This window comes from Macaca mulatta, chromosome 6, assembly GCF_049350105.2.
Source record: "Macaca mulatta isolate MMU2019108-1 chromosome 6, T2T-MMU8v2.0, whole genome shotgun sequence".
In the NCBI taxonomy this organism is placed as follows: Eukaryota; Metazoa; Chordata; class Mammalia; order Primates; family Cercopithecidae; genus Macaca; species Macaca mulatta.
In genome coordinates this window covers 85503862-85521208 of record NC_133411.1, presented here as the reverse complement: position 1 = coordinate 85521208, position 17347 = coordinate 85503862, and the positions used below count along the sequence as shown (strand labels likewise).

Below are 17347 nucleotides of genomic sequence, written 5' to 3'. Positions count from 1 at the left end.
AATGGGTGTGGCTGTGTTCCAATAACATTTTATTAACAAAAGCAGGCCTTGGGTCCCTGAACAAACTAGAATGTAACATAAAGAGTGGTCTATGTGGGTGTGGTGGTGCATGCCTGGGGTCCCAGCTACTCAGAAGGCTGATGTGGGAGAAGCATCTGAGCTTAAGAAGTCAAGGCAGCAGTGGAGCCGATTATGCCACTGCACTCCAGCCTGGGTGATAGAGCAAGACTCTGTCTCAAAACAAAAACAAAAACAAAAAAACGAAAAAAAGGAGTGCTCTGCACTAGCAGTACAGATGTGATGTGATAAGTAAACTATATTAGCAGTATGAATTACTTGCTATGAGTGAATGCTGCATAAGGAATAATTCATTTTGCCTGGGGGAGCTGAATCAATTTTCCTTTAGTAGGTAACCAGTTTTAGGATTTAAACAATTTCAGGAGGAGGAAATTTCAAAAAGAGAATTTCAAATCGTGTAATCAAAGGATGTGGGCATGAAATAACATGCCATGTTTGGGAAGTCTTGAGTTCTCCTTTTGTGGCTAAAACACAGCATGTTTATAGAAAGATTTTGGGGAAAGTGATGCTGGAGCCAGACTACAAAAGGCCCAGAGGAACTGGATTTTTGCTGTAGGTAGAGACTGGGACATAGCTCTGTTTAAAAACTAATTCTGGAGGTCCACACTGCATGGAGGGCATTTTGGAGTGGGAGAGAGTAGAGATGGGGAAACAAGTTATAAATCTGTTTCCATTGTCTGTGTGAGAGAGGATAAGGGCTTGAATGGAGTTAGTAGCTGTGGGCTAGAGACGAGACACAGTGGGAGGATGAATCGACAGGTTATAGTGACTGAATGATGGTTTCCAAAATTCTGAAAGGTCAACTGGCTGGCTAGCGTGCCAATTATTTAGCTCTCAGATTTGTTGCAGGCCCATTCCCTGCCCTTTCCCTGCTCTGCATCTTGGGGAGCAGAGCCTTGCAAACTATATTTCCTAGATCACTTGTCAACTGGCTTCTGGTTGGGAACAGCCAAAAAGGAGGTAGAAGAAGGAGAAGCCAAGGTGTCTCTTCCTGTCTCCCTGCTCCAGTGTTATTACCAGCAGTTGGTTGAGTCTCCTTTGTATGTTTAGCTGCCGTTGTGGTCTGAAGTTCCAACTCCTTTGACTCAAGCAGTCTCACCACCTTGGCCTCCTAAAGTGCTGAGTTTATAGGCGTGAGCCACCACATCCAGCCTCTACTATCTTTTTTGATGGAAATCTTGCTGTAATTTCAGACATATTTTTAGTTAAAACACTTAAAAAGATCTTAGCTCTATTAAAGCAACTGTGAATATTTTTGCTAATGTACAGAGACAAGTTTTGAAAGAAACCTTAAAAGTAGGCCTTAAAAAAATTAAAAAGCATTAATCATCTGCTTCCCCCAACTCCCTGTCTTTTAAAAATTAGGTATTCTAAGAAAATGTATGTGTTTGGCACATTAGTTGCTCTTCTCTGTGCTCCCATATTTCTGTGTTCCTTCTTGTTCTTCCTCTTGTTTGTATGTATGTATGTATGTATGTATGTATGTATGTATGTATTCATTTATTTTGAGATGGAGTCTTGCTCTGTCGCCCAGGCTGGAGTGCAGTGGCGTGATCTCGGCTCACTGCAGCCTCCATCTCCGGGGTTCAAGCGATTCTCCTGCCTCAGCCTCTGGGGATGCTGGGATTACAGGCCCCTGCCACCACACCCAGCTAATTTTTGTATTTTTAGTAGAGATGGGGTTTCACTATGTTGACCAGGCTGGTTTCGAACTCCTGACTGCAAGTGATTTGCCCGCCTCAGCCTCCCAAAGTGCTAGGATTACAGGCGTGAGCCACCACACCTGGCCCATCTTATTTTTTTAAAAATAGCGTATTGCATTTAATTGTACCTCCATCTCCTGCATTAGACGTGAGCTCCTCTGGGGCAGACTGGGTCTTAACTATCTGGATTTGTCAGTGCCTGTGACAGTGCCTAGTGCAGAGTTGTTTCTCAAAATTTGTTGAACGAATGAAATGTCATTTTCAGCTCCCAGCTGTTGCTTGGCTTTCAGCCTAATTATTTTTAATTCCTAACAAGCACTAATTCTTAATCAGATCAAATCTGCTCAGGCTCACTTTTACTAAAAGAAGTGCAAATTAAAACTCTACTGAGATACCAATTTTTTTAATCTGTCGCATCCTTGCTGGTGGTTATGTAAATTAATACCACTTATAGGGAGGGCATTTTCACAATATCTATCAGGTTTCCAAATGAGCATACCATTTGACCTAGCAATCCCATTTCCTGTAATTTGATAGATATTCTCCCACATGTGCCAACGATATGTGTAAGAACATTCACTATGGTATTTTTTGTAGTACCAAAAGCCTGGAAATGACCTAAAGTCTATTAAATACTAGTTAAATAAATAATAGTATTTCCATACAATAGACAATCTAGTCCAGAGGAAGAGGAACGAGGCAGATCTGTATGCACGAATGTGGGATGATTGCTAGAATATATTAAGTTAAAAAAACAAGATTCAAGATAGTGTATACAATATGCTGCCATGTATTATTACAAGATGAAAAGATAACATACTTGCATGTGTATACATAGCTATCTCTGAACAGATTTATAAAACCCTAGTGATATTAGCTGCCTCTGCAACTAGGCAGATAGGTAACAGGGAGCTATGGTTTTGGTCACTCACAAAACAAAAAGTCCTATTTGACCCACTTTTTAAACTATTTACCATTTTCCCATTGCTCTTAGGACGAAGTGCAAAATCCTTATGGTCTTGCAAGGTGCTTTGTGAGAGAACCCTTGCCTACCTCTCCTGCCTTATTTTCAGTCCCTCTCTCTTTTGCCTTAATCTTTTTTAGTTCCTCAAAGGCCATTCTTTTTCCCATCTCATGGCCTTTGCAGATGCTGTTCCTCTACCTGGAATTAGTGGTCCTTGAGACAGCAACTTTGAGGCCACTTCCTGAAAGTGACTTTTCCTAATTGCCCAGAGTAGGCTAGTTCCCTGATAGATGCTCCTAAGGTATCCCAAACTCCTTTTCCAGTAGCAAACACCACCGTTGCAGTCAATAAATTATTTGCTTGATGTCTGTTTCCCTAGCTAGGCTGCAAGCTGATATGTGTCTTGGTTGCCTGTGTGCCTGTACCTAGCGCAAAGCAGGCACTCAATAAACATTTGTGGGAGTGAGAGAGGAAGAGAAGAAAGGAAGGGTAGAAAGAATGATGGTGGAAGGAAGGAAGTAGGGAAGGTATCTAGCTGGTAAGGGAGAAGGGAGGGAAGGAAATAACTACCAGGACCTTAGAGCCCATTGTACAGAGATAGCTCTGTGTGTGTTGTTCTTCATTAGTAATTAGTTTGTGGATTAGTGTTCTCAGATTTACTTGAAAATTACATTGTTGGCCAGGTGAGGTGGCTCATGCCTGCAATCTCAGCACTTTGGAAGGCAGAGGTGGGCAGATTGTTTAGAGTCCAGGAGCTTGAGACCAGCTTAGGCAACATGACAAAACTCCGTCTCTACTAGTAATACAAAAATTAGCTGAGCATGGTGGCATGCATCTGCGGTCCCAACTACTTGGGAGGCTGAAGTGGGAGAATTGCTTGAACCCAGGAAGGTCAAGGCTGCAGTGAACTGTGATTGTGCCACTACACTCCAGTCTGGGTGACAGAATGAGACTCTGTCTCAAAAAAATACAATTACTTTGTTAAGTCTGTGACCTTAGAATTTATACTTTACAGAAACTGAGTATTTTGGGCTTGTTGTTTAGTAAAAAAATTCGTTAAGCCCAATGAATTTTTGTTTTATTTTAGTTGAGAAATCATGTTATTCTATTTTTTTAAGCCACTGAGAGACAGTAACTTTTCACAAAGAAAACAATGATATTTATTTCTTAGGAGTGGGAAGATATACATGTATGTACCTGTTAGGACTTTGGGCTGTTTTTAATATTCTGCAATTTTTACATCAATGCTGCTATGTTTAAATATGAATCAGAAGGTCACAGGTTGTGTTTGATGTGAGATTCAAGCTTCTCGCCCAGTTCCAAGGCCCTGAGTGAGCTGGCTGCTGTCCCTCTCCACTCCAGCCATGTTGGCTTCTCCAGCCAGGGGCGACAGCTTCTTGTCCCTCCAGACCCTGTCCCTTGTTATCTCTTCCTGGAATGTTCTGTTCATTTGGGTCAGCAACTCAGGAAGGGCTTTCCAGATCCTTCCTTCTAAAGTAGCTCTACCCAGGGACCAGACAGGTTTTGTAGAAGCTGAAGCTTATATAAAATTATGAATATATAATATGAATACAAATATAATTTGAATATACAATATGAATGCAAAATTATGAATATAAAAATTTATACAAAAGTGAGCACTTATTTAAAATAATAAATCTCAACAAAGAACAAAATAAAAAAGCTGACAAATACCCCAAGTACCTGAAAGACTGTTAAAACAACATATATTTTTATTAATTAACTGCCTGACAGAATACTTTTTTACCTACAGTTTTGGCTTCATTCTCTTTGATTACCTCTTCATTTGAAAATGATTGTGTGATATTTTCTATACAGCAAGTAAAGAGATAATTCGGTCTTCAGCATATTATCATTGATTGGAAAGTGTTTGTTTTTGAGAGACAGAATTTCACTATGTCAACCAGGCTGGAGCACAGTGGCTATGCACAGGCACAGTCATAGCTCACTAAAGCCTTGAACTCCTGGGCTCAAGCAATCTTCCTGCCTTAGCCTCCCCAGTAGCTGGGACTACGGGCTGTGCTACTGTGTCTGGCTGAAGGGTGTGGTTTTTGTTTTTGTTTTGTTTTTTACGTTTTATTTTACTTTATTTTTTAGTGATGGGGTCTCATAGTTGCCCAGTCTGGTCTTGAACTCCTGGCTTCAAGCAATCCTCCTGTCTTGGCCTCCCAAAGTGTTGGTATTACAGGTGTGAGACACTGCACCTGGACTAAAAAGTGTTTTTGTGATTGATAGTTTAGAAAAGTTTCTTTGGTTTCATTACTCATTGTTGGTAATGTCATGTAAATTTTTAGGATTGTTGTAAAAATCTGAGAGATTATGCTTTTTTCATATATGAGCTGTAAGACTTTAGAGTGTTTCAAGTGTGTTGGCTTTGGTTGTGTGGTGTGTGTGGTGTGTGTAGGTGTGTCTCTATGGTGGGTGTGTCTGTGTGGTGTGTGTGTGGCGTATGTGGTGTGTGATTGGGTGTGTGTGTGTGCATGTGGTATGTGTGGAGGCATGTACACGTGTGCCTTCATCCTGGGGTGCAAATGTCCCTCCGGGGACTCAGAAGGGGCCTGTGCAGATGAAGAGCTCTGAAACTGCAACTTCATTAGCTTCACAGGAGATCCCACTCGGTCTGTACTCCACAATTACTTGTCAGCACTCTGCCTGGTTTTCATTTTCTTCCGCACTTAACATAATCTGACGTTGTTTTAGTGATGTGCTTGTCTGTTTACAGACTGCCTTCCCTGAACTGCTGGCAAGGAGCAAGGCCCTGGTCTCTGTGGTTCAGGCTGCATTCCTGGGGCCTCCCACTGTGCTCCGCCTAGGAGAGGGGCTCAAAAATTTGTTGAGTGAGTGAGTGAATGAATTTTAGAGGGATTTAATGTCAAACTCTAGAATTTGTTCTTGAAATTTATGAATGTTGATTTTTTGTAAGTGCCATTTTAATTAAACTTGATTGCATCTCAAGTGCTATGAGCATTAATTGGACTAATGGGATAATTTTCTGAAATGGTAGTTTTTACCTGATACCACAGTGTGTTCATTTCTTTGACTAGAAGTCTTGAAATAGTAAAGCCACAGATTCTTTAAAGTTTGTATGAACCTCAGATCTTTGATAACAGCAACTTTTAAATGTTTTTGCTCCCTTTGTCCTCCACATAATTTTAAAACAAAAAAAAACTGAAACCCTCACATATTTTCAAGTTACTCATTTTTTTAAAGTCATAAGTTTAAATATTTGCAGACAGAATTTTATTTATTTATTTATTTATTAGATGGAGTCTCACTCTGTCGCCAGGCTAGAGTGGAGTGGCGCGATCTCGGCTCACTGCAACCTCCGCCTCCAGGATTCAAGTGATTCTTCTGCCTCAGCCTCCCGAGTAGCTGGAACTACAGGCACGTGCCACCATGCCCAGCTAATTTTTGTGTTTTTAGTAGAGATGGGGTTTCACCATGTTGGCCAGGATGGTCTCAAGCTCTTGACCTCATGATCTGCGTGCGTCGGCCTCCCAAAGTGCTGGGATTGCAGGCGTGAGCCACCACACCCAACTGCAAAGACAGAATTTCTAACAGTATAAATCGATACCTAAAAAAATTGTATTAAATATCAAATCAATTTGATTTCTGCTTTCATTCCTTTAAAAAATATACTAATGAGCTTATCTTTAACAATGGAAAATATTATAGTGTCCATTTTTTCTGCCTTAATCATGTTTTGTGTTGTTGTTGTGTTTTGAGATGGGGCATCACTGTGTAACCCAGGCTGTGTGAGTAACTGGGACTACAGGCATGAGTAACTGCTTCTGGCTAAACCTGTGTTTTCATTCCACTTCTCCTCCCCCTCCCAATGTCATATATTTTTATGTCCAAGTGTTTTCTATGGGTAGACCTATCAAACTTTTCTACAACTAAAATATGTGTATACATTTAAATTTAAATGTTTGAAGTTTTTGATGCTGGGTGTGGTGGCTCACACCGGTAATCCCAGCACTTTGGGAGACTGAGGCGGGAGGATCACTTGAGGTCAGGAGTTTGAGACCAGCTTGGCCAACAGGGTGAAACCCCATCTCTACTAAAAATACAAAAATTAGCCAGAGTGATGGCAGGCACCTGTAGTCCCAGCTACTTGAGAGGCTGAGGCAAGAGAATCGTTTGAACCCAGCTGGCGGAGGTTGCAGTGAGCTGAGATCGTGCCACTGCACTCCAGCCTGGGCAACAGAGCAAGATGCCATCTTAAATAAATAAACAAATGAAAATTTTTTGGTGATCGCAAGTCCCTAAGTGTTGAAAATTTCCTCTGGATTGAGTTATTATAATTATTAGTATATGGATGATCAAAAATACAAATACATGAAACATGTTTGTATGTAATTATAAAATGAACAGTAAAATTTTATTAGAAATACCTTTTTTTCTTGAGAGAGAGTTTCACTCTTGTTGCCAGGCTGGAGTGCAATGGCATGATCTTGGCTCACTGCAACTTCTGCCTCCCAGGTTCAAGTGATTCTGCTGCCCCAGCCTCTCGAGTAGCTGGGATTACAAGCATGCGCTACTACACCCTGCTAATTTTGTATTTTTAGTAGAGACCACACCCTGCTAATTTTGTATTTTTAGTAGAGATGGGATTTCTCCATGTTGGTCAGGGTGGTCTCGAACTCCCGACCTCAGGTAATTCGCCTGCCTCGGCCTCCCAAAGTGCTGGGCTTACAGGCATGAGCCACCATATCCGGTCAGAAATACATTTCTTAATTAGATGGGTGGAACTATTTTTTCAATTAACTTATGTATCCATGTTTGAATATTATTTGTTGTTAGAAGGAAACAGTTTAGCATTGATTCTGTGCTTGCTTAGTATAGATGTAAGTTCTGAGAAACCTTGTTCGCATAAATAAGCAGATGGGAAAAAAGAGTATTTTGTTATCATGACATCGCTCAATTCTCTGAACTCATGCCAAAGTTTACATCAGAAATAATTCAATGATATATCACCAAGAATTATAACTAATGCTCCATCAGCTAACATGTCCTGCTTCAATTATATTGAGAGCAAATAACTGGGAAAAACCTGACTTGCAAAAAAATTATTTAACCAGCCTGGGCATCCTAGTGAGATCCTGTCTCTACAAAGAAAATTTAAAAATTAGTGTGGCATGGTTATGCATACCTGTAGTCCTAGCAGCTGGGGAGGCTGGGTGAGAGGATCGCTTGAGCCCTGGAGTTCGAGGTTATAGTGAGCTATGATTGTGCCACTGCAACAGAACGAGACCACATTTAAAAAAAAAAACAGATTTCATCAATCCTTAAAGTCATTCACTTTCTCAGTATCAGTATTTAGGATTCTGCCCGTGTGTGTTACCTCAGGGTTTTTACCTCTCAAGGCAACCCCAGGTTTTACATTGAGGTGCCATAGAAAGATCTGGGGTGAGTGGAAGGTGTGTTATTTGTGTGTGTGTGTGTGTGTGTGTGTGTTTTAAGTGGTGGGCAGTGGTTCTCAAAGAAAAGGTGGGCAGGAGAACCCACACAACACCTGGGCCGTAAGTGTGTTTTCAGGCAGATTAATTGTAGGAAACAGTCCTTCCAAATGGAAATAGATTCCCTTTCAGTAACCTCTGTCTGTGTACCCCAGAGGAGAGTCTTAGAGTCACACAGGCAGCTGGAAGACTGTTCATTCTGAACCTATTTCAGAATCAGGTGCAGACGGGCACACACCACTAGCCCATCACAGACCTGGAAAGGGACGTAAGTGTCCCTAGGCCACAAACCTTTCCTAGCCTTTCACTCTGATAGAAATTAGTGTTTTTCTTTAAAATATATAAATAAATGAAATGCTTAATTTCAATCAGCTTGTATAGCTCCAGTAACTTCAGCCAAACTAAAATATGAATAGTGTGTGAGGGAGAGGAGTGCTAAGCTCTGGAATTATACTACACACACTTCTAAATTCTGCAACTTACTCTTTAGAACTATTTAATCAGGAACTTCAGGCCTGGCTTCTGTAGCAAGACTTTTACATGTGACCAACACAATATTTGCAAGCAGTTGGCAAGATTATAATTATTTACAATCACATCCACCAGAGTAAGTAGGTAACACATGGTTTTACACAAGCCAAAATTAAAATACAAATTTGGTGACTCAGTTTCCATTCATTTAGCAAATATTTATTGAATCTGCTATGTGCTGAGAATATATTGGCTCCTAGAGATTTTGAAATAAATTCTACACTAATTAGCTTCTTGCAGGAAGGTGTGCATGTGGTGCTTAAGAGCAGCAGATCAGGTGCGGTGGCTCATGCCTGTAATCACAGCACTTTAGGAGGCCAAGGCGGGCAGATCACTTGAAATCAGGAGTTTGTGACCAACCTGGCCAACATGATGAAACCCTGTCTCTACTAAAAACACAAAAATTAGCCAGGTGTGGTGGCGGGTGCCTGTAATCCCAGCAACTTGGGAGGCCGAGGCAGGATAATTGCTTGAACCTAGGAGGTGGAGATTGCAGTGAGCCGGGACCTCACCATTGCACTCCAGCCTGGGCGACAAGAGTGAAACTCCATCTCAAAAAAACAAAAAGGAACAGCAGATGCTGGGCCCACCTCTGGCTTCACTTTTGCTCCATCCTTCTGGTTTAGGTGGGTTCAGGCAGGTCTCAGTTTCCTCTTCTGGAAAATGTAAATAATAATATGTAGCTCTTTCTCTTGTTGTGAGGTTTGAGGAGATAGTCATGTAATAAGCATTCCGGAAATGGTAGTTATTATTACCATTATTTTTATTCCTTCTTCCACCCCAGCGCCTGGCATAGTGTCTGCACATTGGAGTAGACATTCAATTAATGCTACTGAGTCAACGAATGGACAAATGACAACAACAACAAATATTTGAATGTGCCGCTCCATTTGTAGACAAATTGTGTTGATAAATTGGGTACCATGACACATGCCTGTAATCTCAGTTACTTGGAAGGCTGAGGCAGGAGGATTGTTTGAACTTGGGAGTTTGAGACCAATCTGGGCAACATCTCAGCAATATCCTTTCTCAAAAAAAAAAAAAGAAATTACATTTTTGCCAAAACAAGTTATTCTCAAAAGTACAGTTTTATTTACAACATTTAGGGCACTCTAATGCTAAATATCTTTAAAAATATTTCTTCCTTCCTTTTACTATTCAATGGAGTCATAGTTCTTACTTCCAGAAAGCTTTCTGTGTATTCAAACATTTTCCCATCTCTTTCATTAGTAGAATCTGTCATGTAAAATTTATTGTAGTTTTAAAAAAAATTATACAAAATAGTTCCAGGAAATCCAAAAGTTTCCTAGAAACATAATGATCTAGCAAGAAAAATATTTTAATATGTACTTTACATTGACTTGGATTCTATTTTTTGTTCTTAATCATTAAGTAGGGTACTGGGTTATTAAAATTTGGAAACATAAATAAAGCCGAGGAGCTGGAGAGCACGCTTGTTAATCACTCTACCCGGTTTTATGAATCCAGTCCTGAGTGTGCTTAAGGAAACAGTTTAAATTTATTTGAGCTTCGCTCAAAATAAATGTCATTAGGGCTGGGGACGGTGGCTCACGCCTGTAATCCCAACACTTTGGGAGGTCAAGGCAGGTGGATCACTTGAGGTAAGGAGTTCGAGACCAGCCTGACCAACATGGTGAAACCCCATCTCTACTAAAAATACAAAAATTAACTGGGTGTGGTGGCGCATGTCTGTAATCCCCAGCTACTTGGGAGGCTGAGGCAGGAGAATTGCATGAACTCAAGGGGCGAAATTTGCAGTGAGCTGAGATCGTGCTACTGGCCTCCAACCTGGGCGACAGAGCAAAACTCTGTGTCTCGGGGGAAAAAAAAAAGTCATTATTCCTGATTATACTTCCTTTCACATGCAAAAATATTTAAGCCATTCTTTAGGTTATGTTAGTACTTTAGGTGATGTTGTTACTTTCCATCTCTTATCCTGTTTGGAAACTTAAGCCCAGCTACTGAATTGCACAAGCGGTTGAAGAAAAGAATTAGGAATTTGTTTTGTTCTCTTTCCTAGTTCTGTTTTTCATTCTTTGCACGCCTACTCCTGCCCACAAATCCAAGGCTACAGCCTTTCTCTCTAAGACATATTTCTGCCTGCAGTTTACCCACTGGTTAATTTACACAGCTCTGATTCAGCTTGACAGTCATATGTTTCCGACAGGTGAATACCTCTGGGCAGTCACCTGGAGACACTTTTCTGTAATCATACATGTTTCATGTTGTGCTGTGTACCACCCTTATTTTGCAGGCATAGATGTGACAGAATTCCCAATTCTTGTCCTATACCCTTAAGATATTTGTGCTTTTTTCCCCTGTTTCTTATGTGTGCCTTGGCAATCATTTTTAGTTTTTCCAACCTTTGCAATGTTCTTCCAGATAATTTATTGACCCTGTGTTGTTTTTTCTTTTAGCTTGTAATACAGTCATATGTTGCTCTAGTAATATGTTAGTCAAAGATGATTTCTGTGGGGCTATATAAAGTATATAATAAACAGAGAAACTTGCAGATAAAAATGTGGAAGTTACAGGAGGAAATCTGTTAACCAAGAAGGAATAAGCTTGAGCTGGCTAAATTTAGATAAGTGAAGAGTATCTTTCAGCTTCCCTTTCTTTGTCTTGCTTCTTTATTCCTTTCTACCTGCAGCGATACTTAGCTTATCAGAAGCTCAGCATTCCCAATTTGTCCCAATTTCTGATCAGGAAGAAAAGAAACTCCTGGAGAACCACCTCTAAGGTGGTTGCCATACTCACCATCTCTCTGCCTGTCTTGTAAGCCTGACTCCCTCCTTCATGGGGTGGCTACCTGGTAGCCATTTTGACACTAGATAACCCAGCCCTGGCCATGGTGGATTGTACTAGGAGTGAACATCTGACCCAAAGTGATTCTCAGATTCTTTCTCCACAAATCCTGATTCCATTTTAAACTTCAAGTTCATGTTTGATTCAAAGTTCTCCCCTTTCCCTCAGTACATACCAGGCTTGTAGCCTCGGTGACTGTGTGTGATTTTGTGTGTGTGTGTGTGTGAGTGAGAGAGGGGTAGGGTGTGTGCTGTTATTTCACAAGAGCCCACCCTATTCCATCAGGTACACTTCTAGCATGGGGAGAGGGAGGAGGGAAAAGGAAAAGATACCTCCTGAGGTGAAGTTGCAGTCAGCATTGCTGTGAGGCTCATTGTCTCTGAGAGACAAGGATGGAAGCCCTAAAGGGAATGAAGCCCAGAGAGTACCGGAGGTAGACCTTTGAGAGACTACCTTTAGGGCTTCCACCTGGTGGAACCACCTTCTTCTAAGGCCAGAGCCTCTTTGCCTCATGCTGTGATGGCTTTGACAAGGCCATGGCCTCCAATCTCACATACTTTCCAGGACTCCAACAATGGGGCTTCCGGGGAGGAAGCAGCCTCATGTTCTCTACTTTCAAGAAACTGGGAATTTGAGGGGATGTTATCTGGCCCCTCTTTTTCTGATCATACCAGTCCACTTTTGGCCTCAATGTTCCTTCTCCTGCTGGTAGCTCGAGGTAGATCGGCAAGAACAGTGTTCACAGGTCGTGCAAGCAGGGACCAGGGGAAAGGCTTCCCTCTTCCCTGAAACCTGTAACCTTGGATTGGTTCCGTCGAGTTCCTCTCCCTTAGTTTTGAAGAGGAGGCCAATCCAGGGACTGGGGTCTCTTATCAAACCTTATCTTTGCCCCCAAAGGGGAAAGTTCTCCTTTTAGACATTTTCATAATGTTACCTGGCAAACCAGTCTAGTCTCTCCTGGAAGTACAGGAGTCTCTAGTTAGTGACTGGACCCTCTTTATTTTAGCTCTGAGAATTTCATAATTTTTTCTCAATGCAGAACTAACTGCACTATTCTGGTAACAATAGGGTAGGACTAGCTCTCAATCAGGAGCTAGATGTCAATGTGTCCCAAAGGAATGATCTTGAATTGGTGGTATTCTTCAAATGCCACTGTGTTAGCACCTTATGTAAGACTCATTCTCATGAGAAAGCTAATGGTTTGGTGATTTTTCTCCATCAGAATTCAGCAGCTTCCTTATAGGAATGGAGAAAGTACGCAGCAGGATTGCTCCAAGGCTGAGGGGCTTTTGGGAAGTATGTGGCAGAGAAGAAAAGAATGAGGAAGTGAAGGTGCATTGGAAATTGGTTAAAGTGATGAACCATGGAATCCAGGTTGCAGGGCACTGAGTGGTTCTCCACCGTGGCTGCATGTTGGAATCAACTGGGGGGAGCCTTAAAAGCCCTGCTGATTGAGCCCTTCCCCCAGAGTGTCTGATGTAATTGATTAAGCCGGCTTAGTCATCCTGACTCATGAAAGCTCCCCAGGTGATTCTAATATTTAGCTAAGGTTGCAAACCAACGCGGTACATCAGGAAAAGAAGAGAAGTTAGATTGGGGCTAATAGATTGAAAAAAGAATGAAAGGTCAAGGGATTGGGGTCCCAGATGTAGTAGGACTCATTGAGGCCCGGATTCAGGAGGGAGGCTGCCTCTGAGAGTGGGATGTCAGGGTGGAAAGTCATTATGAATTTCAGGTGTGGCTTAGCAGGGAGTGGGGGCAGTTGAGGTGAGCTGGGAGGGAGACAAACTGGCTGCTAAGATAGCTTCAGGCTGGGTCACCTTCATGGGTGTTTGGAGTTCTCTGGGATGATGGCTGGGGCTGATGGAGTTCGTAAGGAGGTGTTCAAGCTCTTGCTGACTGTGGTGGAGAGACATGGAGGCAGAAGGTTGAAAGAAAAAGGATGGGAAGAAGGTGGGCTATTGGAAGAGATGATCCTCAGAGGAGAAGAGGCTTTTGATGGGGTGGTGCAGGGGGTGGAAGAGGAATGGTTGGAAGTTGCAGTGGGAGCGTGGAGGAGTTGCAACCAACTCCTTTGCCTGTGGGGAATTTTGCAGAAGGTAAGAAAATGAGCAGTTTGCCATAAAACAGAACCATAACAGAAGTGAGGTTCTGGAGATTAGAGGTACTCTTTACTATTATTATTATTTGCTTTTATTGTTATTATTATTATATTTTGAGACAAGGTCTTGCTCAGTCACCCAGGCTGGAGTGCAGTGGCGCAATCTTGGCTCACTGTGACTTCTGCCTCCCAGGCTTAAGCAGTCCTCCCACCTCAGCCTCCTGAGTAGCTGGGACTACAGGCACATACCACCACACCCAGCTAATTTCAAATTTTTATTTTTATTTTTTGGTAAAGACTGTGTTTCACCATGTTTCCCTGGCTGGTCTTGAACTGCTGGACTCAAGTGATCCACCCATCTTGGCCTCCCAGAATGCTGGGATTACAGGCATGAGCTATTGCCCCTGGCTATTATTTTAAATTGAGTCATAATTGTACATATTTATGGGGTACAGTGTGGTATTTTGATACATATATGCAATGCATAAAGATCAAATCAGATGATTAATATACCCATTACCTCAAACATTTATTATTTCTTTGCGTTGGGAACATTCAAAATCTGCCCTTTTAGCTATGTGAAAATATGTAATAAATTGTTTCTTCAATATTACTGAGGTTTGGTCTCCAGACGGTTGAGGATTTCTGTGTAAACATTTTTCAGAATAGAGTGAATAGATTATTTGGGATCCATGTCTTAGCCTATGGGGTTCAGGGGTCACAAACTGGCTGAATTCAGGCTCTGGTGTGTTTAGCTCACACCAGAGTTTGGGGGAAAAATAAAGTTAAGTATTTTTTATGCAGAGCCTGCAGTTTCTGGTTTATGCGGCTCCACCTTTGGGCTGATAACTGAGCTATTTCATACATTGTTACTTACCCCCAAGACTTTTGTTTCCTTAATTTTTTATTATGAAAAATTTCAAGATACAAAAGTTGAGAGAATGGTATAATGAATCCCCGTATCCCATTACCCAGACCTGAAGACTTCTGATGTTGGGACTCCTGGGGAGATAAAAAACAGTAGTGCATTCTGGAATCTTCACAGAAAGGGCAAGGTATTTTAAAAAGGAAAGAAAGAAAAAAGAGCAGTGCAGGCCGGGCACGATGGTTCACACCTGTAATCCCAGCACTTTGGGAGGCTGAGGTGGGTGGATCATCTGAGGTCAGGAGTTCGAGACCAGCCTGGTCAACATAGTGAAACCCCGTCTCTACTAAAAACACAAAAAAATTAGCTGGGCGTGGTGGTAGGTGTCTGTAACCCCAACTATGCGGGAGGCTGAGGCAGGAGAATCACTTGAACCCAGGAGGCAGAGATTGCAGTGAGCCGAGATCACGCCACTGCACTCTAGCCTGGGCAAAAAGAGCGAAACTCTGTCCAAAAAAAAAAAAAAAAAAAAAAAAGGCAGTGCAAACCATTTCTTTGCAAAAGCTTTTCCCCTAATGTGGAATGTGGAATGCTTTGCTCTCACACCCACCCTGACTTCCTAGTCACTTTTCCTCTTTTTGAGACGGAGTTTTGCTCTTGTTGCCTAGGCTAGAGTGCAATGGCATGATTTCGGCTCACTGCATCCTCTGCCTCCCAGGTTCAAGCGATTCTCTTGTCTCAGCCTCCCAAGCAGCTGGGATTACAGGCACCCACCACCACACCCAACTAATTTTTGTATTTTTAGTAGACATGGGATTTCACCATGTTTGCCAGGCTGGTCTCGAACTCCTGACCTCCAGTGATCCACCTGCCTCAGCCTCCCAAAGTTCTGGGATTACAGGCATGAGTCACCAAGCCTGGCTGCTAATCTTTCTCTATGTCTCTATAGGAGCATTATCTTTTTATTCATTTTTCCACATAATCATTCAATAAATATTGTTAAGTCCCTTGTGTGTGTCAAGCCCTCTCTTGTAGGCATTGGAGTTGGGACAATAAGTAAGAAAAACAAGGTCCCTGTCCTCTTAGGACTTATAGCACAGGGAGGAAGAGACAGACAGTATACAATAATTAAATAACCAAATAGATGTTGTGAAGTGCTATGAAGAACAAAGGTACCTGGGTGCAGTGGCTCATGCCTGTAATCCAGGCACTTTGGGAGGCCAGGGTGGGCAGATCACATAAGGCCAGTAGTTTGAGCCAGCCTGGCTAACATGGCAAAACCCTGTCTCTACTAAAAATACAAAAAATATTTTAGCTGAGCATGGTGGTGCGTGCCTGTAATCCCACCTACTTGGGTGACTGAGGCACGATAATCATTTGAACCCAGGAGCCAGAGGTTGCAGTGAGCCAAGATTGTGCCACTGCACTCCAGCCTGAGTGACAGAGTGAGACCCTGTCTCAAAATGGAACAACAACAACAACACTAAAGCAAGGCTACTTGACAGAGTAACCAATCAAGGTTTAGGGGTTGAGGGGACTGGGGTGGATGGAGCACTTTAGGTATTCAAGAGGGCCTCCCTGAAAGGGTGACACTTGATCTGAGACATGAATAACAGGAAGGTACCACCACATGAAGATCAGGAGGCAGAGGGAACAACCAGTGCCAAGGCTTTGAGGTAGGAATGAGCTTAGGGGGTTTGAAGAACAGAAAGAGGTGAGCAGAATGGAGGTGTTTCTCTGGGCTTCCTCAGGCACCCCAGCCCTCCCTATACTGGTGTAAGCTTTTCTTATACTTTTCCTATACTTTTCTCTGTGCCTTCACAGCATCATTTGTGGAATTTATGGTCTTAGTCTGTTTAGGTTGCTATAATGGAATACCTGAGACTGGGTAATTTATAAATAAAAGAGGTTTATTTGGCTTATGATTCTGGTGGCTGGAAGTCCAAGATCAGGTAGCTCATCAGGTGAGAGTCTCCTGCTGCTTCAACTACTGGCAGAAAGCAGAAGAAGGAAGTGCAGAAGAAGCAAAGAGACACATAGGAGAAGTTAGGCTCACTTATAACAACTTGCTTTCTTGAGAACTAATCCATTCCCATGAAACCAAGAACTCACTCCCTCCCACCAGAAGGCGTTAATCTATTTATGACAGATCTGCCTCCATGACCAAATACCATCACCAGACCCTACCCCTCACGACTGCAGCACTGGCAATTAAACTTCAGCATGGGTTTTGGTGGGAGCAAACCACATCCAAATCATAGTGTCTATTAGAGCACTTAACTCCTTTAGTGAGGGCTTGTCTTCCTCACTGATCCAGGGACTGACAGAAGGCATCTTTGTACCTCTCAGCCCTTATGTCCAGTGTCAGGCTTCATCGAAGGTGCTCAGATATATGGAGCATAAATATGTGCATGTAGGAATGAAGAGGATGGGAGTCTGGGTTCAAATTTGGAAGTAAGTCAATCACAAACATTTTCAGCTCCTAATACTCTGATGTCTGAGAAAAGGTAATGAAATGTTTCTGTAACTTTCAAGTTTTCTTCTTTCTAGCAAGGGTCTCCCAACTATGCATTCATGTTTTTTCATTCATCAAATATTTATTGAGCTCTTACTATACCCAAGGCATTATTCTAGGCACTCGTGTATGGAAGTGAGCAAAGTCAAGTTCCTGCCTTTGAGGAGCTTATATTCTAATGTTTGGGGAAACAATGAATGAATGAGTGAATGAATAAAATATGACCAAAAATGCACAGCAGGTGGTAACAATCACTATGGAGAAGAATAAGCACACCAATGAAG

At 42.1% G+C, this 17347-nt stretch overlaps 1 protein-coding gene across 2 annotated transcripts in view; it reads left to right on the top strand.

Annotated features, from left to right (window-relative positions):
• Positions 1–17347, top strand: part of LOC144341459 (uncharacterized) — a 112626-nt gene that overhangs the window by 76559 nt on the left and 18720 nt on the right. The window contains exon 2 of one of the 2 annotated variants that reach the window (XM_078004929.1): positions 6030–6347. The exons of the other annotated variant lie outside the window; for it this stretch is intronic. Coding sequence (XP_077861055.1) covers positions 6030–6245 — 216 coding nt within the window. The 3' untranslated portion in view covers positions 6246–6347. Of the gene's footprint in view, positions 1–6029; positions 6348–17347 lie in introns of those variants that run through there. 2 annotated transcript variants of the gene reach the window in all.